The 22372-nt window shown below is 42.6% G+C and overlaps 1 protein-coding gene across 1 annotated transcript in view; it reads right to left on the bottom strand.

Moving 5' to 3' along the window:
• LOC108793577 overlaps positions 1–22372 on the bottom strand; it is a 50542-nt gene that overhangs the window by 23088 nt on the left and 5082 nt on the right. Inside the window, exons 2-3 of the mRNA XM_018564562.1 lie at positions 16598–16759; positions 13145–13242 (exon numbers count right to left, since the gene is read on the bottom strand). Of these exons, the coding sequence (XP_018420064.1) occupies positions 13145–13242; positions 16598–16759 (260 nt within the window). The remainder of the gene's footprint in view (positions 1–13144; positions 13243–16597; positions 16760–22372) is intronic.

Consider the following 22372-nt stretch of genomic DNA (forward strand, 5'->3'; position numbering starts at 1 on the left):
GTGTGACAGGCTCTGTTCCCGACCGCTGCTCGTTTCTGTCACAGGAGTTCTAGCACAGTGCCGTGCTAGAACTCCTGTGTTGGAGGTGACAGGGTCAATAAAGAGTACCTGTCACCTCCAAATGCTATCACACAGTGGATTGTTAGCCCCTGTGTGGTAGTAATAAAGTTAAGTGAAAAAAAAGTTAAAGAAAGTAAAAAATACTAAAATAAAAAAGTAAATACATATAATAACTACTTAAAAATGTAACTAAATAAAAATGTAAATAAAATGGTGATACAGTAAAAATAATAAAATAAATGAAAGGTAAAACATTTTACAAAGTAAATAAAAATTGAAAAAATGAAAACCATCCCCACTGCCCCCTGCATGCAAAAAACGTGCAGTGTTTTCAACCGCGATTGTGTGCAACTGCACGGGCAGGGCGTTATTGCGGTGGGAAACCGCACAATCTGCCTGGCACGACTGGGGTGCCATTAGAAAATAATGACACTGCCAGTGCGATCGCGGTGGTGTGAGATCCATGACCGACCGGTCATTGTGCACGAAAACCGAGCGGATGGCTGGGCGGTCACGGAATCGCACACCACTGCCGATCGCGCTGGCAGTGCCATTATTTTCTATTGGCACTCCATTCGCGCCAGGCAGATCGCGTGGTTTCCCACCACAATACCACCCGGGCAGTCCCACACGAAAGGGTATGAAAACATGAATAGGTTAAATGATCCCAAAGGCAGATGCATGATCGGATTTGTATGTGTGAAAGCAAATAAAAATGTTTTATTGTTCTAAAACAGTCCAAATTAAAGTTCTTCATAATCATAAAGAAATTGGCCATTAGTCTGTATTGTTTTTGTTTTTTTTTAAAAACCTGTCCCTTTAAGAAAAAGTATCCGTTATTGGTATCGGCAAGTACATGAAGGGAAGTACTTGCACTTGGTCTTGAAAAATTGGTATCTGGACATCCCTAGTGTATACCCAGCTGGAAGGTGGCCATGTTGACACAAACAGTAAGCCAGTTCAAAGCAGTGATGTGCAGCCAACACTGAAGCAAATGCATGTACACCAGAAGTGTACAGAAAGAGGCCAGAGAAACAAGGAGATACAAAATAGGATGAAAAAAGTAGAAACCAGTATTTAAAAAATGTATAACAAATATTTATGATACACAATGCGTTAGCAAACTGAATAACACCCAGTAGTGGTGTAGATCTACTTTAAATATCAACAATCCGCTATGGCTTACTGCTATTACTTCTTAGAATGCAACCATGTTATTTAAAGTAGACCCTGCAGTAAAAAGGGTAACTATACTTTAAAGGAGAACTATGGGGTCAGGGCTTTTCCCCATAGTTCTCCAAAGGGTAACGGGAGGACACAAACTAGCATCCTCCCGTCACCCAAAGCTCAGTATACCGCGAGCTACTGCTCGCGGTATACTGAGACGCCGCAGCTGAAACGGATCCCGACAATTATGTCTGGATCCACCCAGCTGCATGAGTGACAGTTGGCTCTGCCTATCTAGAGGCAGAGCCAGCTGTACCCGCCCCCTCCCCATCCGTTCCGCCAGTCAGCGCTGGAGGATCAGACAGGGGAGGGGGAATCCAGTCCCTCCCCTGTCACGGCTCTCTGCAGTGACAGGATCGAGAAGTGAGCGAGCGCCGGTATGTGTTCGCTCACTTCCCGATCTACTGAGCCAACCTGTGACAGTTTCATTTCTCCTTCAGTTTTTCTTTAAAGCTGCTATTCACTATGGAGAAGGGGGCCAAGATATATTAAATGCACCTTGCTTTTTAGTGCCAGGTCTGTTTTAAGCCACACCTGTTTGATTCCTAGCTATTTGTAATAGCTCACCATAACTCATCTGTGTTCTATTTTGTGCAGGTTAAACATCAATAATGCCTATCACAAATGCAGTTAATTGTACAGATTGGTTTCTAGGTCTTTAACCCCTCATTGACCAATGGCATCAGGCCCATTTAAACAGCTCGCGGTATACTGAGACCGCTGCCATTACTGTCGAAATCCACCCAGCTGTATGAGTTGGGGGGCTGTACAAGGCTCTCTGCAGTGAGATGATCGAGAAGTTAGAGGGCGACGATATGTGTTCGCTCACTTCCCGATCTATTGAGCCAACGTGTGACAGTTGCATTGTCACACGTCGGCTCGAACTATGAGGATTAGTGATTTTCACTCACCTCATAGTTCTTCTTTTAAGCCTGCTGATTCTGCTAGTAAAACACTTACTCTACAACAGTAACAAGGGCTCCAGATCAGGCTAAACAGATTTCCATTGGTGCCTACAGGCACCCGAAATGGGAGTCCGGTCCTGGCTGATGTTGATTTAAGGCGGGCTTCCATTTTATTCAACATGCATATGATGACAAGAGTTCTGCCTTAAGAAAACTTTGTCTTTCAAATAGATCCCATCTGATACTGCTGTAATGTTTTACTGGCTGGGTGATTCCATTTCAATGTGGTATGGTAAATGAAATATCAGTAACAGTAATCAGTTACCGCATCTGGAAGACTTGGAGGAATAGGTTCTGCAAGTGTTTCCCATTGCACGTTATCTGGAAAGCCCTGTAAAATAAATCATAAAAGATAAGTTAATATTGTCTTTTTATGAGATAGACTTAAACTGGGCATACACAGGTAGAATTTGGTTAAAGCGTTTATAGGGGATTTCTGAATATTTATTAATCAGAAAAAAATAGCACCATCAATTAATCAACAGATTTTGTGCAAAAGCGCTCAGAAATATAGTTTTGGTGGGAAAGTGAAGGTTTTGATATTTTAATATTTGATCTCTGTAATGTATGGAACTGATTAGACATGTGCGATTCATTTAGTTACAAATCGAAATTCAGACAAAATTTCGGAGATTCGGATGTATCCGAATTCCGAATTACAAATATAACGAATGCAAAGGAATCCGAATTTCCGATTCCTAAATTCGTTAGTGGTAGTCTGTACGAACTTTGGTTCGTTGCAGCAAAGTGACATTTGAGGAAAAAAAATTAAAATTTGTACAGACTAGCGGTAGCGAATTTCGTCCGAATCCCGAAACTAATTGACTTTCGGGCCCGAATCCCGAAAAACAAAATAACGCAAAATCGGAATCATAACAAAACGAAACAAATTTTTTGCTGGTACACATGCCTAGAACTGATGTAATGTTTAATTATGCATGTGACCCTCTTTATTTCACTCACTCCTGCTACTGTACTTATTGGAACGTTTGTTCGTTCATGTCAAATTCCTTAGTTGTTGCAGACATATCAAAACAAATGATTATCCGCGCTATAGTGCTCTACTCCAAAATCTGCAATAACACCCTATTGACAGCTGAATTCATATCGTTCCATAGCAAAATGAAAGTTCTACAATAGTTGTGGTAATGCTTGGATTATTGGCATTGCAGAAGACAGAAGAAGACCAAAAAGCTGTGTATCTGGACCAAGGAAATGGCTAAATATTTACAACAAGATCTCCCACATGGAACTGTTTCATAAATTGGTGGAAAAAAATCCACATCATTTCTGCAACTATTTGTGTATGTCAGAGGAAAGCTTTCAGGATCTCCTAAATGAGTTTCTTTCCAATCAAGAAGGAAACAATGATGAGAAAGGCCAAAAGCACAGAGCAAAGCTTTATAGCTACATTGTGGTTTCTGGCAACAGAAGCTTGGACAACTTCACATTTTCTACTGGGATATCTGCACAATCACTTGGCCAAATTATTGCCCAAACATGTTAGTTCGTTCGTATCCTCCCCCTACGGCGTCCATGAGCCGTGAGGCAGACACTCCCCATCCGCCCGAGGCTCTAGGAAGCCCGGGCTGTTGTCACGAAAAGAAAGGGCAAAGTTGCCCACATCCAATTTGTGCTTCAGACATTTTTCATGGTTTCTTAGCTGCTAAGCAATCAAAGGCAATAAAGTCATTGTTAGGAGCATGTCTAATGCTCCTATGCCTGTTGCAACCTCACAGCTCCCTCCGGTGGTAGCTTGTTGTTACTACACATATCTCAGTCAGTACCTGCCTTGTATCTTGAATCCTGTACCTGCCTTGTAACTTGAATCCTGTACCTGCATTGTATTTTGTTACTTCTTCATGTCTTTTATCCTTTTTTCTGTTTAGTTCTTGCATCTCGTCACTAGTCAGTGGTACTGCTTCGCACATGAGACCACTTGCGACATTCAGTCAGAGTATATAGCCCAAGTCCTGGGGGAATCCAAGGCACACTTGCCTTATAGGAAAGGCGACTGCTTGAAGTGAAGAAACTTGCCACTATACTCTGACTGGAGTGTTTGCATCAGATCCTGAAAGTCATCACTTTTTCCTTGGAGCGCAGCATGTTGTATAGGCGTTACATTTCCACACATGGTTTGCTCACATGTATTGGTGTGTATATATATATCTGTACTTTTTAACCTGCACTTTCACTTGTTGAAGGGGATCCTTCGTGACCTGACATGGCTCCGTGTCAGAATAAAGAAAAAATAAAGAGAAAGCAGTGTTTCTGTCCTTGGCGGACGGGAGTGGGAGACTCCCGGAGCACCCGGAAGAGTTAGGCTGTCTGGAGATCAGTGTCCCTGGTTAGCTGGTAACCAGGGATGCTGATCTCTCTGCAAGTGGCCGGAGCCAGCCGTAAGATCACGGCTGGCTACGCCCAGCTGTCAGAAGCAGGCTGTCGGCCGGCCATGAGCCGAGGCATATGCGTTCGGCTCGACTGAGCCGCTCGGCCAAGTTCGGGAGCTGTACGGGCTATAGTGAATAGCCCGTACAGCAGCCCTGATCCGAAGGGGTCCTAGCCGAAGGATCAGCCAAGCTACGGCTAGATCCTTCGGCTGCTTTGTGAATAGACCCCTAAGTGTTCATTTTCTGGTTCTGCATTTTCTTTTAATTTGTATGTGTTCCACGGAACTTCCATAACAAGCAACTTGCAGTGGTGCAGACTGATAACTGTTTTATGGATTCCATGTGCCATGTTCTTTTCTTACATGTATCCTGTATCTTCTGCCACACAGAGATTAATCTATTTCATTGCTCTGGTAGCCTCTTGCTTTTCTTGTACTGCTGTTTTTCTGGCAAGCATCTTTCACTGCTCCTGCTTAATTTCTTTATGTGTGCCATGTCTCAGTATTGTGTTCTTTTCCATGTTCCTTGAGTATGCACCCTCCATCTTATCATGTATATATGATAAGATGGATGTATCATGTATATATCATTTTATGCTTCTCTTTGCACATACAACAAATAAAAGAGGGGAGGTATGTGTAGATTTCATTTTTGTTTTTTTTTGTTTACACACACTTTTATTGAAAACACTGCAGTCAACATGTTATTTTGTGTTTCTCTTTCTAATTAGTGCAACACAACAGCCTTACAACACAGGAAATGGTGGCACAAATAATGCAATTCAGCTCTGAAATGAAGCAAATTAAAAAGCATATCACAGACATTTTCAACCATTTGCAAACTTTGCACCGAAGCAGTTGAAACCATTTTCATTGCCTGTGCACTTTTTTTCACCATAACATGTTCATTTGTCTTTACCTGTGTGTTTATTTAGCTCTGTATGGTGTTAACAATTTGTTATCGCCCATTATTCACCGCCTTTACACAGCATTACACATAGAACATGGTCATCAACTTATGATTATACAATTATTTTTATCTTCCAATTGAGCAAACATTGCTTCCCAGTAAGAGGTATGAATAATGTTGTTGGTGCCATACCCTATTAGGACCTATTAAGTTAATACCAATGGCAAAGGTATGCAAACATTACACATTCACAACCACCTGCCTTTGTTAATTGCATTAGCTGCCTTTGTCATTGTGTGCTGTAATGTAATGATTGGTAAATAGAGCTACAAATTGTGTTTTTCCCTATATGACAGAGCAGATTCACTTGTTCAGTCATGCCAGAAAAAGTACCTGGAATGGATGGCAAAATGCCTAAACTGAGTCTTAGGTGCAGCTGTAAAATGGTGGTTTTGCAATGCTTATTACAATACAAAAGGATGGTAAACATCTATATTAGTGGAGTGAAACATGAGTGTAACGTCACATGGTAAACAGCATATTTGTGTATTACTTAAATAAGACAGGAGTCAGACTTGAGGTACACAGAGAAAATTAGTCAGATAACAGGTTCTAAACTACGACACAAGACTATTATTACAACAGCAAATTGTAGCATTATATTATGTATCGATATATAATATTATATCAAAAAAGGGTTTACTTTACTTTACATGCAAGCATGAAATGTCTGGAATCATGTAAAAAGGGACAAACCAATTTTTTCAAAAGTCTTTTATTTCAAATTAGAAAGTAGACTGACAAAAAAAGATGCAGTTGGATACAATCACAGACGCTTACAGAACATAGAAAAAATATTTCTCTTAAAATCATCTATAGATTTAAATAGAAATGTTTTGGCGTTATTTAACAACATTTTGAATGCATATTATCCTATAGAGACTAAATATATGTGGCATAGTGTCAAGCTCTAGAAGCAGATGACATTTAAAGTGACATTAAACTCAATAGTTATATCTTAAAAATGCATTTAAGTACCTTAACTAATAACAAAAATGTATCTTATTTGTGTATCACTCGGCTGTAGATCCTCAAATCATGTCCTTCCTTCTGGAGGGTGGCTACTTTTGTTCCCCATAGTCCCTGTGTATGTTGTAAAGTAGCCACCACTCCAAGCTTGCTCCCATGATGGACTACAATCTCACGTTTAGTTTACTAATTTGTATTGAAGTTATAGTCTATTACGGAAGTGAGCTTGGGTGGTGGCAACTTTACACTACACACAGGGACCATGGGGAACAAAACTAGCCACCCTCCAGAAGGAAGGACAGTGCCAGCACCAATTCAGAGATGATTTGAGGATCTACAGCCGAGTGATACATAAATACCGTATTTTTCCGTCTATAAGACGCCCCCAACTTTTCTTACCCAAAATTCCAAAATCAATATTTTAAACGGTATAATGCATCACACTTAGCTCAATCACGTTATGCTCCGACATTACAGCTCTGGGCACTGGCTACACGCTCTCCTGAGCGCCGGCTGACGTCAGGTACAAAAGATTTATGATCGGATTACAGAGACAAGACAACAGTTTTCCTCCAATCATAAATCTGTTGTACCTGACGTCAGCTGTTGCTGGGAGGGCGGATTACAGAGCCACTCTCCCCAGCTGACGTCAGGTACAAAAGATTTATGATTGGAGGAAAACTTATCTTGTCTTTGCAATCCGAAGTTTCACTCGTGAGGCTACGGTAGTTTGCAGTGGTATCGGCACTTTCGGCAGTTTCGCAACCGCGGTTCTCCTCTCAGTCCCCGTGTATAAGATGCCCCTCTATTTTTAGGTAAACATTTTAATGAAAAAGTAGAGTCTTATACATGGAAAAATACGGGTACGTCACATTTCTGTTAATAGTTAGGGTACTTGAATGCATTTTAAGATTTAACTCCTGAGTTTAGTGTCACTTTAATAATGTGAGAAGGGTTATTTGCTTTGCTATTTCCTACTGTCCCAAATTAAAAGTTTACAACGTCTACGAAACTTGCTAACTAATGTTAGGATGAGAACAAAATGGAATCCAAAACTAAGATGGAATCCTAAAGCCTGATCTGGGTTTTAAAAGTTATTTTATTCTGTGATTATAAACTATGTCCTAATTAGTTGGTTTGTTCAAGCTTCTGTTGTTTCCTGAGGGTGATGAGAATGAATATAAGATTTGTACTCCACCACGTACATGTTATTTTTATATATCACTTTTTATTATGCACTACACCTATTACCTTGTTACTTAATATAATGCAAGGTTATGACACATCTTTGAGATGTATCACTCTGTCACAAAGCTTTGTGATCTGATGCATCGCATATCAGTAAGCCATACAAAGACTATACTGGATCTGGAGTGGATGCCCTGTATTCAAAGGCTCTACTTAACAGTGGTGACCCGACCCATGTCTCTCTGTCCCTGGTCCTGCCACCAGTCTCCCCATACCAGGAGGGAATGAATCATCACCAGCGCTAGTATGAAGTATTCAAAAAATTTCTTTCTTTCACTACTGTGCAGGGTTTGATCTGGTTGGCTGGAGCAGGGCACAAGAGCTAATTTTTGCAATATGCTTTCTGTTCTTGCCCTGACAGACAACAGTATATTTATAAATGGGTTTGCTTTGAGGTACCATGTTCTGGAAGGCATGTCTAAGTGGTTAAGGTGATATATGCCGTTTTGAGCTGTTAAAAAGCAAGAAAAGAGTGCTTGCTCGCTGAAGTGACTGTACATGCCATGATGAGCTCTACAAGGTCAAGAAGCGACTGTACATACTGTGATGAGCTCTTGAGTGGGTAAAAAGCGCAGTGTCTGCTGTATGTTCTTTGGGGTAGGTAGTTAGTAAAGAACTTAGCCAATTGCGACTCTGGGAGGGGACGCCCCAGTCAGCTAGAACAGTTAAGTTATTGATTTTACTGCTGAGGCTGTTGGTACGCAGCCCAATGGTGTAGAAGAGCTCGTGGTCCAGCATCTCTTGGGTCCCACCTATCGTCAGGTTGCTGGCAAAAGCAGAAACAATGGGAAATGTGGCAAATAATGTAGTAGGAGTTACAAAAACTACATGATGTTGTTTGCTTGAGTTGGAGTTTGTCTCATACTGTCACAGCTGCAGCCACTTCCCCTCCCTTCTTCCAAAATTGTGAGTGTGCAGGGAAAGGTAATTGCGAAGTAACGTCCTGATCTGTACATTTTTAAAAGTTATGGACACCTGTTCTCTTAGAGAGAAAATTGTTTAATTAATGTGGTGTTGTTATTATTATGAATGATGAATAATGTGATCACAGTTATTTTGAGTCTTATTTTAAGTCTTTTTGGACGCCCTTTAGGAAAACCTAAATAATGTTTAGTTTAAGTGAAAAATGCTATTACATTGATATGAGCTCATTAATATGCTTTGATATTAGAAAAGTGTACTTAAAAAATAAATGTTTATAACTACTTGCTGTGGACATGTTTTTTATTGATGTTTCTAACCATCTGTTTTCTAGGAGAGAAGCTGAATTGTTTTGCTTTTGAAACATTTTTAAGATAATTATTTCTTAATGGTTGCTGAATTGCAAGTCTATTCTTAAATCTCACAAGGACGAAGGAAGACATCATCTCTGACTAGTGATTTTATAGTTACTTCTGTAGGACTTAAACAGTTTTCCATTTCTGAAAGTTTACAATCACATTTACTCCAGAAATCTGGAGTTATTCATGTACACGTTATCTGTGCACCTCATTCAAACTTATTTTCTTGTACCTTACACCATGCACACCAAATGCACATAGTTCTTATTAGCATCTTTTTTTATTGTTGGTGACAGCTGAAAAGATAGATTCATAAAGCTGTTGTTGGGGTACATCAGTCAGCACCCATAGTACAGCTTCTGCCCGGATCGCTGCACGAAACTATGCGCACGCGCGTATTCGGCGCTGCGGTGCTAGTAATGCGCATGCGTAAAAACCATGTGCACACGCAACAACCTGCACACGCAAGTAGCGTGCACACGCCTGTCTTTGGCACCAGGCGGGCTATTTAAAGATGGCTCCTGCATCTGCAGCTTGCTGAGAGATCTTCAGCTGTACTCTGCATCTGTGATTCTGTTCCTGATATCTATTTGACCCAGCTTGATTCCTGACTCTGTCTGCTTGCTGCCTGCCTTGTGACCTCGGCTCGTCCCTGACCAATCTTCTGCCTCCTGATCTGGTAGCATTCTGCTCGCAAGTGTATGACCCGGCCTGGTCCTGACTTCGCTTCTGTCTCCTGCTTTTGTACCACGCTGACAGCACATAACCGATCTGGCTTGTTCCTGACCATGCTTCAGCTCCTCACACCAGTGTCTTCTGATCTGCCTTAGGCACAGGCACTCGTGCCCCTCTCTGTCTGCACAACTACTGTTTCATCTCCAGTGGGGCTCAGACGAGAGCTGCAAGGGAAGGCCTTCCTCGTCACTTCAGGCTCACACCAAGGTACGTGACAGCTGTTAATCAGGAAACTAGAGTCTGATGAGACAAACATGAGGAAACTGGAGTGTTTCCTGAGATCAACATGAAGCCTGTGCTATCGCACAGCCGCACTTCTAACTTTAAAGTGAAATATTGGGTACACCTTTTTTGCATTTTTAGTTTCCTAATAATACAGAAGTACATTTTGCAATGTACTCCTGTTATCAAAAATCCACCATAAGCTTGCAATTCAATGTAATATTCTGTGGGTGGGGCTTAGTTCTGTGCTGAGAAGTGATCCTGACAATATTGTTGGGATCCTCCCCACTCTTCTTTTCTCCCATTGAGCGACAACGGCCTGTAGGATGTGCTGCGTGTTCATGAATACCTGCCCAGGCACAGCAGCTCAGGGCATATCCCATCAAAGATTGGAAAAGGAATAAACTCCAGAAAAAGGGGAAGAAAAGTAGGGCCAGAAGTCCCAGGAGAGAACTTATTTAGTGTAATAGTTTATATGGTATGGTGAAATTCCATTTTGGTAGGAGATAGTAGGAAAAAAAAATACTCACAAAGGTGTGGTTGCTGGACATCCCATTAGGGATATCAGGCAACCAGGCAAAGAAGGCATGCAGAGAATATACCTGTCCCCGCACACAGGATGTCTTTTTAGTTGTCAGATTTCAGGTGTGGTTACGATCAATGCTTGTCGGGGTGTTTGACAGGTTCCTGGCTTGATGGGTAGGGAGTCCTGTAATATTTGTTGTGGCAGGCAGGAGAAAAATACCCCAAAAGTCAGCAATAGCAGAGGTGCCCAGAAACAAGAACATGAGCATCTAGGTAGTCATGGTGGTTCTCCAATTAGTAGGCATTTCAATTATAAATATAATAAATCAACATATATCGATTGATCATCCAATAAATACTTACTATTTGAAGAACCATCTAGATGCTTATGGTCTTGTTTCTGGGTGCCTCTGCTATCACCGACTTCTGGGATATTGTCTCTTCTCAAAGATTATATATGTCGAGTCACCCCTGTAGCTCCATCCCCGACTACCCTCCATGCTGCTGTCTTGGCACATATACATAGGTAATAACACAGACAGTACAGCTCCATCTTCCGTTCCCCCTCCCTCCACTCCATGCTGCTGTCTCTCTCTTCTTCTCTCTGGCTCATTGGGAATAACATAAACGAGATCTGTAGCAGTGTTTCAGTAACTGGACAAGGAAAGATTGGTTATTGAAACACTGCTGTAGATCTTCTTTGTGTTATTCCTTCTACTTCTGTTACACCTCTCAACTATTTAAACTAACCTCCTCTTTTCACCTAACACAATGGATAAACTTTCTTATTCTGACGTCAATACTCTTGACCTACTGCTTTCCCACCTATGCAATCCTTGCAACTTCTCTAACACCCCTTTCTGTTTTTTGATAATGATAAGCTTCGGTTTGGGGAGGGTTTGGCAAAATAAAAGTTCTAGTGCAGAATCTGAACCCCACTGAAGTCAAAAGGAGCCAAATCTAGGCTAATAGGCAAGTGATTTACAAAGTGCTTGGGGAACTGGCCAGTACCCTGGAGGGCATGTACCAACGAGCTGTCATCTGTAATATAAGGAAAGAGGCAGGGATAGTGGTGACATCATGGACTAAATACAGTCATGTGGACATATTTGGGCAATGATGTCACTACTATCCCTGCCCCTTTACTTACGTGACCAGGAGTTCTTGATCAAGAGAAATCCTCCCCCCCAATAGGAAGAATGACAGTCCAGGCCAGGCTTCATAATAATGTCATATAATCTTCACTTGCGGTAAATCACTGAGCAACTCTACTCTTGCATCACTAATTTAATCCTGGACTCTGACATATAATTTCAGCCCCACATCAAAACAGTACCCAAATCTTCCTCCTTTCACCTCCAAAACATATAGAAAACACACCCCTTCTTAACTAAGGATGCCACCAACCATTCTCCCTCTTTGCTCCTCCCAAGACCTTCTGCTCTCTAGCTACCTCATTACCTCCTTCTATGCTTACCTCCAGAACTCTAGAAGGGGTAACTTTTAAAAGGGAAAGGCTGATATGAGGACTAGAGGGTGAATTTCTGGAAGGAGGGCTTACTCCTGCAGTTTATATGGTATGCCATATGTTATATGGTCCAAAATGTTTATTGTCTAAAAAGTTGCTAGTTGCTACGTAGCCCCCAAGCATTTTAATGAAATTCTTCTTTAAGCCCTCATAGTGTTTTTTTTTTTATATGTTTTGTCCAGAGGCTTATTTGTGCCTGTTAAACTCTTGCGCACCCTCCTTGGACATCCAACCTCTCAAGCACATTAATTACAAAATATTTTGTGGCTGTAGCAACTATCTGCAGTCTATACTATGAACAGGCTCAGACTATTTAACCACATCCATTTAAGCTAACACCAATATTCAGGGCAATGTAGTCATGTCCATTTTTCACTGTGATGTGCTTTGCAAGCCGTATGTTATGTCTTTCTCATATTCTAGCAATCATGATCTCCCTACTGGGAGTAGAAGTTGGTGTAGGCTGTTTATAAAACACCAATGCACACAGTTTAGTGAACACCTAACCTGCCATTAGACTGAGCACCTCACATCTGCCCCAGAGGGTACCTCACCCACTGCCAGCATTTGACTCACCCAGGAAACTTCTCCTGGATCACATAGCCTCTCCAGCAGACTTCACTAGCACCACATACTCTATATCCAGGAGTGAGGCTGGGTGAGGTTGTGTCCGCTCTTTGTAGTCAGTATAGCTGAGAGGTGTAAAGCTGATGAGGAACTGCTGGATGCAGTTGTAATAAAGTTAGGGAAGCTTTCAGGTGAGTGTGGAATAGGGGAGCCCCCATAATACTTTGCGTGGTCACAATATAATGAAAATCTACCAAAAACCCTAGCTTGGAAATCCAGCATGGGAGGAAGGTAAGCTACTGAAATTCTCAGCATGTATCTACAGCAGTAGAAAATGACTTGACAGCCATTAAATCAACAAAGTGGAAGTATTTTTCTTATTATGAGTAAAGTTATTTTACTAAATCATTTTAGGAAAACTACACATATTTAATAACTGCCAGCTTTCATACTACAAACCTGTGGTAGGAGCATATCTCTGTTGTTCCTCAAATATTCTTCTTGACTGTCAGCTGTCATGAGCAACAGAAGGTTAAGGATGAAACTTTTTCCTTTCCCTAAAATAACAGGATAGACAGTGTAAAAAATCCAGGTTTGTTATCTGCATCTTTTCTTTTTGCAAGGCAAATGGTTTAGGATTAGGGCTGAAGCCAACTAAATCGATAATAATCGAACTGAATCCCCTAGTTCTCTCATCCGCACTGGAAGCCGATGTTTCATCGGCTCTTTGTCCCCTCCAAACCCTGTTGCCCCCAGCGTGGATCAGAGCGGACACAGACCCCTGCAGCAGGTGCCCAAAGGAGAGCTCCCCCAAACCTCCCCCCTGCCACTACATCGGCTCTGCTCCCATCACTCCACAGCACTCTCCTCTATGCTGGGAGCCCACTGCATGCTGCAGTCAGTGTCCCCTCCAATCTGAGGTGCTCTCCCCCACGTGTATTGGCAGAGGCAGCAGGGATTGGAGGGACATGGAGCTGATCCACCATCCTGCGTGCAGCGGGAAGGAGAGAGCGGTGATAGGACCGAGTCAGGGCGGTGCGGGGAGGAGAAACTGGAGATGAACAGGAAGCCTCTGTACTGAGTTCTTCCTTTTCAGTGAGTGCTGGGGCTGCAGAAAAGGTATCGCAATGCTGTGCCTTCCAGTGTGGTGCAAATGCAAAAAATTGAGTGTGCAGTTTTATTTTGAAGTACACTTTATGTGTGTAACACCCCATTTGTGTATTTTATTTAAAATCAAGGATTGTATTTTCTTTTTTATCTGATTAATCAAAAATGAATAAGCCAATAGTAATAGGCCAACTAATCGATTATGAAAATAATTAGTTGCAGCCCTATTTAGGATGACATGTTGTTTAGAGGTGGGCTTCATCACATTCCTTTGCTTGGTGTGCTTGGTGAGGAGGAAAAAAAGCCTAAAGAACATTCTCAGGCTCTGTGTCAGAAGAATGCTGCCTTTTGCCTCTAGCATGACACTTGTGGAGAAATTCCCAAAAATTAAGTAAAAAAATAAATCCAGCTTAAAACACAAACACTTCTGCATTATGCTTTTGTTGCTCTTTACTGTACATTGCCAAAAAGAAAAATGTGATCCTCTATCAAACTAAATGTCATTCAGTTAGAGTTCAGATCTATAAAGTGCATCTCTGCCCAGACTATGGGCATTAAAATATTGACATTTTCTTAAAAAGCAGTAAAAGAGCTTTAAACCTGAACTCCATCTTTATAGTTTATATATACTTACATTGGTTCAGCCATGGGGAGCATGTAATAGTAGCTGCAGCTACTAAAGTGTATTATAGCACCTTCCAAATCCCTGCTACAGCCATCATGCTGAGCGGCTTCCTATGTGATGTGAAAATACAGCAAGTTGCTTGCACTGCACAGCAGCCATTCAGAGAATGCCTAATATTTTCCTCAATAAATATATTCCTCTAAAATACAGTCCTCTGAATGGCCTGAGTGAGCAACAGCTGTGTTTTAAAGGAAATGTAAGCCAAACCTTTTTTGGTTTTACTTCTCTTTTGGGTCACAGGAGTACATTTATTAATGTACTCCTGTGACTCAAAGTCAGCATATAGTGGGCTACTACCTGATATATGCTGACAGCGCAGAGCCTGTCTGCCTGGCTTCAGCCAGGAAGGATCCCAACAATATTGTCGAGATCCACCCAGCTGCCTGATTGACAGCTGGCTCTGGTTGTAGAGAAGAACTTGTTGCACTCCTTACCCGAAATCCCAATTATAAGGATGGGTGTTGAAATGACTGCGGATGGCACCGCTATCACATAAGTTTGGTAGAGAAGAAAATCATTTTAGGATAATCAATTGTTAATTTTATTAAACAGATTGTCAGTTGAAAAACCTATGTGGATGTTGAGCCTGATGATGGGACCCTGCGAGGTCCCGAAAGCGCTTGTTTTTCAACTGACAATCTGTTCAATCAAATTAACAATTGATTATCCTAAAAGGATTTTGGTGTGCTGGTGACATTCTTCTCTACCAAACTGACAGCTGGCTCTTCCTCTCTAGAGCCAAAGCCAGCTGTGTCCACCCCTTCACCATCTGTCCCCCGAGTGAGCATTGGAGGAACAGAGATGGGAGGAAGGAATACCTGCAGGGAGCAATGACTGACGGTCACTGCTGTCTGCAGGGAGGAGACCATGAGCTGAGCAATTAGCAGTCACATGGTTGCTCAGCACTCAGTATAGAAGTGGTGTGGGACAGCTGCTGTTGCCTCTACTGGCATTAAGTGTTGGGAAGAGTGTGTTTTACTCTCCCAATATTTCACCTTTAACAGCACAGGGGAAACTGGAAGGTGTTTTAATACACTGCAATAGCTGTGGTCTTGCCACGGATTATTTATATATACTTCCACTGAGCCAAGCTGGACCCAAGTAAGTACATATGAATATTTAAAGATGGAGTTTAGCTTTAGAGTTAACCATCCCTTGATCACTCTAGTTGCATGTACTGTGAAGTAAGTCATTCTCACATATCCTCCAGAATCACAACAAAGACTCTAAAGTCTTATCGGTTGGTTTCTAGCAGCTTAGAAACACCAGATGTGCTTTTACATTAGATAACTGGCAGACTGAAAAGATTCTGTTGCAAAAGAGTAATAGGAAAAGATCTCACAATTTAGTGCATCTGTTGTGAACTTTGAAGATGAATTTCTGCACAATGCCTAAAGCTACAGATGTGAATAAGGGCATGTTTTAAAGTGCTTTTACACGTTCACGTTAAAGGAGAACTATGGGGTCACAAACTAGCATCCTCCCGTCACCCTAGGCTCCCGTCCCGTCACCCTAGGCTCAGTATACCGCGAGCTACAGCTCGCGGTATACTGAGACGCCGCAGCCGGAGCGGATCCCGACGTAGATGACGGGATCCGCTCAGCTGCATGAGTGACAGCTGGCTCTGCCTATCTAGAGGCTGCTGCCGGCCGCCGGCATCTGGAGTCTCTCATCCCTCCCTGGAGACACCTCAGGGAGAGATGAGAGACTCCATGGATCCCCGCTGCTTGTAGGGTCTGTGGCAGCGGGGATCTGTAACAAAATCACCGGCGGGAGGGTCGGGGGGGACGGGGAAGCGAGCGGCGGCTGGCCGCAATTCAGGATGGCCAAGCGGCATAGTGATCGGAGCCGCTGTCATCCTGTCAGTTTTTGGATGACAGCGGCTCTGTAGCGTGGCCGACCGGGGGATCGTTAAATATCATTGATATTTATGGCTGGCAGGTTACCACGTTTATGTTCTCCATAGAAACAGGTCAGTGCTTCAGTGCCAATTAAATGCACATTTTAATGAACCACACTGCAGGGGAGAGTGTGTTTTGGCCCCAAAATACATTCAAATTAAACATCTAAGCCCCAGAAATGGTTCTAATTATATATACATATATTATGAAAAAGCCTACCATTCTGTGATAGCACAGCAAACTTGGTGTAGCTTTCTTTCAATTCTTCCAGCACCTGCTCAGTGGTTTCTGCTACAGTGCATACGTCACCATTTTGTGATTCCCTTATTTCTTTACATTCCTTGGAAAACACCTTCAGTTTTTGTAATTCAAAGTCAAATTCTGTAAGGAGCAACAGAAAGATATCCATTATTTTACAGTATATACCAACCAGTTCCACGAGCCTACCAACAAAACAGCCACCATGTGTTAAAGTGCACATGTGCCTAGGCCATGGACATTGAACTATTTACATATTCTTAACGAGCAGTAAAAGAGCTTAAAAACAAGTCATCACTGACCCCTCTAGCTGATTTTAATGTAAAGTTATTATTACTTAAAGAACTTCCAAGATCGCAACAAAGACTCTTAAAGTAGTACTACATGCTCTGCATTTTAAAACTTACTTTACTGCTAGCAAGCATTCCTCAATGAGCTCCAATATATGTAAATACCAAATACAAAACTCCCCTGTTCTCAGCCTCTAGTTCCCAGCCACAGAGTGCAGCTCTCTCAAAGGAGGAGATGGGGCCAGGGGGGAGGGGAGTACCCTGTTTCCCCGAAAATAAGACCTACCCCGAAAGTAAGACCTAGCACTATTTTTCAAGATTCCTGTAATATAAGACCTACCCCGAAAATAAGACCTAGTTTGGTGGTAGCATATGAGGGGGAACTTGCAGGAGACATGGTATCAGCCTGCGGCGACATACTGTATTAAGGGGATGACAGGAGACTCCCTCTAGACAGCGCAGTGACAGGGAGCACTCCAGTACCATACTTCACCAACTGCTGTCACCCTGAAGGCACTGCTTAATGTAAATGGTACTTGACTGTAATGTGTACCGGTAAATGGTACCGTACTTTACCGCGCTGTCCACTGTCTGATGTCCCCACTGCTGCAACGCTGGTACCACTGTCCCTGGTGGCAAAGGAAGCCGGCGCTGTTGAAACCAAGGCTGCGGCTGCGGAGGGAGCAGAGCCACATTAGCCGATATTCCTCTATAGCCCCAGTTACTGTGACAGGCGGAGTGATACCAGATAACTTTGGATTGTTGTACATGAATAACTTTAGATTGTTGTACATTTTGTTGCACATTAAAAAAAAAAAGACATCCTCTGAAAATAAGACCTAGTGTGGTTTTTGGGGGCAAAAAAAATATAAGACAGTGTCTTATTTTTGGGGAAACACGGTAGCTTGATTTGCTGTGTCTGTGGACACACACACAGCTTACTAGCCCACACAGAAGGGTGTCTGCGTAGCACTCTTGATTGAGAAAGGAGGCAGTCTAAAACAGAAAATCAGGACCAGTGCTCAGGGAGCCAGGTGATTCTGCAGGGAGCTAAAATTTAAAACATCAAGAAGCAGCAATCATTGGCAGTGATTTCATCAGCATTAGAAATAGTTTAAAATCCTTTTCACTTTAATATCACTTGACAAGGTAGAACATAGTCCCATAACAATTTTACACCCAAACTCCCATGCTACTATGCCACCACCCTCCAATAATCCCCACCTCCCAATTAAGACACCACACTCGAGATTGGAGTTAAAATGGCTGTAGCAGCCTTTTATTACAAATTTCAAGTGAAACAGGGTGTGTATAAATAACACGTTTACTTATAACAAACAATATAAATATATATATCTCTAACTATATCTGAGGTCTGTGAAGGCACCTTTTTACTGAGATTGTTGGTCTCTGCAAACCACTTAAACTCTGGTCCCTAGCCGCAACACACCGACTCAGGGACAAATATGAGAAACTGCAGAGACCTTGTAGAACTAAGACTTAGACCTCTTTACTGAAGAATCCGCCACAGCGACAAGTGGGAACACCTCACACTTGTACGCCCCTCCACACCCATCCAGACTGAACCAGTACTACTCCACCCCCCTCCAGACCACTAAGGAGGCCCTCCTGCAACTCTTGAAACCGGCCAATCAGGTAAGTGACCATCCCCCCTTAACACTAACTTAACCCGGTACTTCCGAGTTCCCTATCCACCCTGTCATGTAGTCCTTCCGCCTATTTTTCTTTTCTTTTGCTCCAGGACTATCTTTAATAGCTGGTCGAACCTCCTCTGGCAGCAATGACTTCAAGCAAGTGTTTCGGCAGCTCTGGATCAGACCTGCACAACGTTCAGGAGGACATTTTTGACCATTCTTCTTTACAAATTTCCTGCAGCTCACACACATTTGTGGGATGTCTGATGTGAACGACTCTCTTGACTCTTCTTTTTCTGAAGCCAGTCTGTAGTGGATTTACTTCACTTTTAAATGAGGTTTCAATTTCCAGCATTTGGTTTTAACTCTGTGTCTTTATTTAGCTCTGTATGTTATCAACAATTTGCTATTGCCCATTAGTCACTGCCTTTACATAGCATTACACATAACACATGGTCAACAACTAACAATGACTATACAGTTAATTCTCATCTTCCAACTGAGCAAACATTGCTTACCGGTAAGAGGTATGACTAATGTTGTTGTTGCAACGCCCTAGAGGGGTTGGTTTATGTGCAATAGCAAAATTAGGGAAACATTACACATTCACACCTATAGGTGTTTCATCTGTTCTTTTTGTTAACTGCACTAGGTGTCTTTGCATGCTGTAATGTTCAGATTTGGTAAATAGAGATACAAATTGTGTATTGCCCTGTATGGCAGAGGAGACTCACATGTTCAACCATGTTGTTTGTGCTACTGGCCTAAAATACATAAAGGCTGCGCTACACAGAAACTATAACTGGAATGGAAGGCCAGATGCTCAAATGGAGTCTCAGGTGCAGCTTTACAAAGGTGGTTTCACACTGCTTATTACAATACAACAGGGATTATAAACAACTTAATTGTGTATTACTGGAATATGAGACTTAAGTGGATAGGTACACAGAGACAATGAGCGAAACGGCAGGTGTTAAACTGCTACACAATATTATGATAGGGGTCTGCTTCATCTAACATGCATGCCCAGACTGTCTGAAATCATGGAAAAGGGGACAAAACATGTTTTACAAAATCATATTGTTAGGAGCATGTATAATGCTCTTATACATGTTGCAGCCTCCCAGATCCTCCTTGAGGTTGCTTGCTGCCACTGCACCTTTCCCAGACCTCTTTGGCAGTTGTGGGCTAATGGGCCTGGCCACATACACTCAGCAACTTTCCCTGACTACTTCATCAGCTATGGACTAATGAGCCAGGCAACACATCTCAAAGCTTTCGGACTGGTTAGTGATGCTTTATTTAAGTCTCTAAATATTTTGTCTTGTACTGTATATCCCGTACCTGTCATAGTATCTTGCATCCTGCTCCTGCCTCAGTATCATGTCCCTGGAATACTGTCTGTGTGCCTCTAGTCCTGGCCTCAGCTTGTCCCCCAAATGCTGTCTGCCTCCAGTCCTGACCTCAGTCTTTCCTTGGAATACACTTTGTCTAATAGTAGATGAAAGTCCAAATAGCGATTCACACACCTCTATTGGTAAGACAAGAAAATAGGTTCTAACTTTCATGGTCACATTGTACTCATTCAACGTGGTCTTATATATTACTCCAGAGCTCATTACTGGGGACATTACACTATGTGTGCACTCACACTCTGAATGTACCATATACATTGTCCTATTTATTACAGAAATTGCTTTCATTCTCCATCAAGAAGTATCCTAATGCATCTTGGGGAACACAGCTGAGGTTACCTTGCTCTTACATTCCAGGGCAGCACCAAACAAGTCCTTACACAGCAAGTCAGGATTGGTTTCTCACATGCAGAAGACATCTGTTTTTGTGTGTCCTCTAACTGCTAGTCTGATTGTGCCTGTTTCTGTGTGATCTATGTGTGGCCTGACTTGCCTACTGTATGTGTTGTGTCTTTTGTTTGCTGTGTGTGTGATCTGTCCTTGCATGTTGTGTGTGTGCTCTGATGGAGTTGTTATGTTGGTGCTTTGCTCCATGTGTACTGTTATTGTATGTGGTTTGCATGTGTGTGCCCTGTCTGTATCTGCATGGACTCTGTTGCTGGGTGCTATATTTATTCTCTGTGTGTTTTGGCTGTGCTCTGTCCCTATTTGCTAGGACTGTATGTGGTCTTGACTGCATGTTTTGACTGCATCAGCCGCACAGTTACGTGCGGTAAAAAAAAGGCCCTGCATTCCAATGCGGTGGGATTGCAAAAAAACGTGCTTGCACTATTTTTTGCGATCCCACCGCACTGGAACGCAGGGCGTTTTATTACCGCACGTTCCTGTGCGGCCGATCGTACTGTGGGCGGGGGTGGGGGGGCATGTCTGCAGTGCCATTGACTTGAATGGCACTGCCACGCCCCCTCCTACCCAGAACGCAAGGAAACAATATATATGCGATCCCTTGGTGGGAATCTATCAAAACTGGAGCAGACAAAATCTGGAGCACTTGCTCATGGCAATTAATCAGCTTCTCTCTCTCATTTTCAAATCTCAACTGAGCAAACTGAAGAGAGATGCTGATTGGTTGCCATGGGCAACTGCTCCACATTGTGTCTGCTCCAGTTTTGATAAATTCCCCTCCTTGTGTTCCAGGAATGGGACATTGTGGTAGATGTGTGGCTGGTGGAAACAGTTAATAAATACAGTTAGTAAAATAAAAAATTGCGGGGGCGGGCAGAGGGATGTATTTTTTTGCCGCAGAGACATGCAAAGTCTCTAGGGTTGCCACCATCCAGGATTCACCTGGACAGTCCAGTGTTCTACCAACATTTGTGAATACGTTAGAATGTGTGACCGGTCACGTGGTCACACATTTTAACATAATCCCGCCCAGTTTTTTGGCGGTGGAATGTGTGACCACCCATTAGGTCAAGCATTACAACGCTTTGTAAGCTCTTCCAGGGCAGATCGGCAGCGCAAATGGTATATGCAGGAGAACCGATCTGCCCTGGGACAGCTCACTTCTATCCAACTTTGTAGAATGTGAGACCTATTGCCGGTTACAGATTTCATCGCCAAAAAAAACTGGGTGGGATTACGTTAAAATGTGTGACCATGTGACCGGTCACACATTCCAACCTAGTCACAAACTTTGATAGAACACCGGGTTCACACCCGGGCACATTATTAACAGTGGACTTGTGGCTCCCTGCTGGTGCCGCCAGTGTCACTTGTTGAGTCCCTCCCTCTGTTTTTCTCCTCCGTGGCAGGATGCTCACCTGAGCTGCACATCCATGCAGGTGCGAGCGTCTGTACTCGTATACAGACAGGATAGATCCTGTCTGCATCCGAGCGCAGACACCGCACCCACAGGGATGTGCAGTTTGGGGGAGCGTACGGCGGCGAACAGGCGTGTCCTCCAATAGGGAAGAACAGGCTGGGGTGTACAATCACACGCAGCACCTGTCCTTCCCGGGAATGGCCCGATTCAGCCGTGCATGCATGCCGCATGGATCTGTACGGGCCGACTCTAAGCTGTGTGAATGAGGCCTAAAACTACAAGCTAACATTTTATTTTTTTTCTCTAAAAACTAATAGTGGTTAGGTGGTCTACAATGTCACTGTCATTAAGTGTCACTAACTGTCACACTTAGGGACAGCGACATACTTTGAACTACGCTGTCATGAAGGGGTTAAATAAAAATAATTAGCCCCTTATGGTGAAAAACAAATCTGCAGCTCAGCTGCAGATTTTCATTGTAAGGGGTTAATATTTTATAATATTTATAGTATAAAAATATATTTATGTATAATTTTAATTTTGTGTATTTA

The sequence above is a fragment of the Nanorana parkeri genome, unplaced genomic scaffold (assembly GCF_000935625.1).
Source record: "Nanorana parkeri isolate BGI_ZX_2015 unplaced genomic scaffold, ASM93562v1 scaffold760, whole genome shotgun sequence".
NCBI classification, from domain to species: Eukaryota; Metazoa; Chordata; class Amphibia; order Anura; family Dicroglossidae; genus Nanorana; species Nanorana parkeri.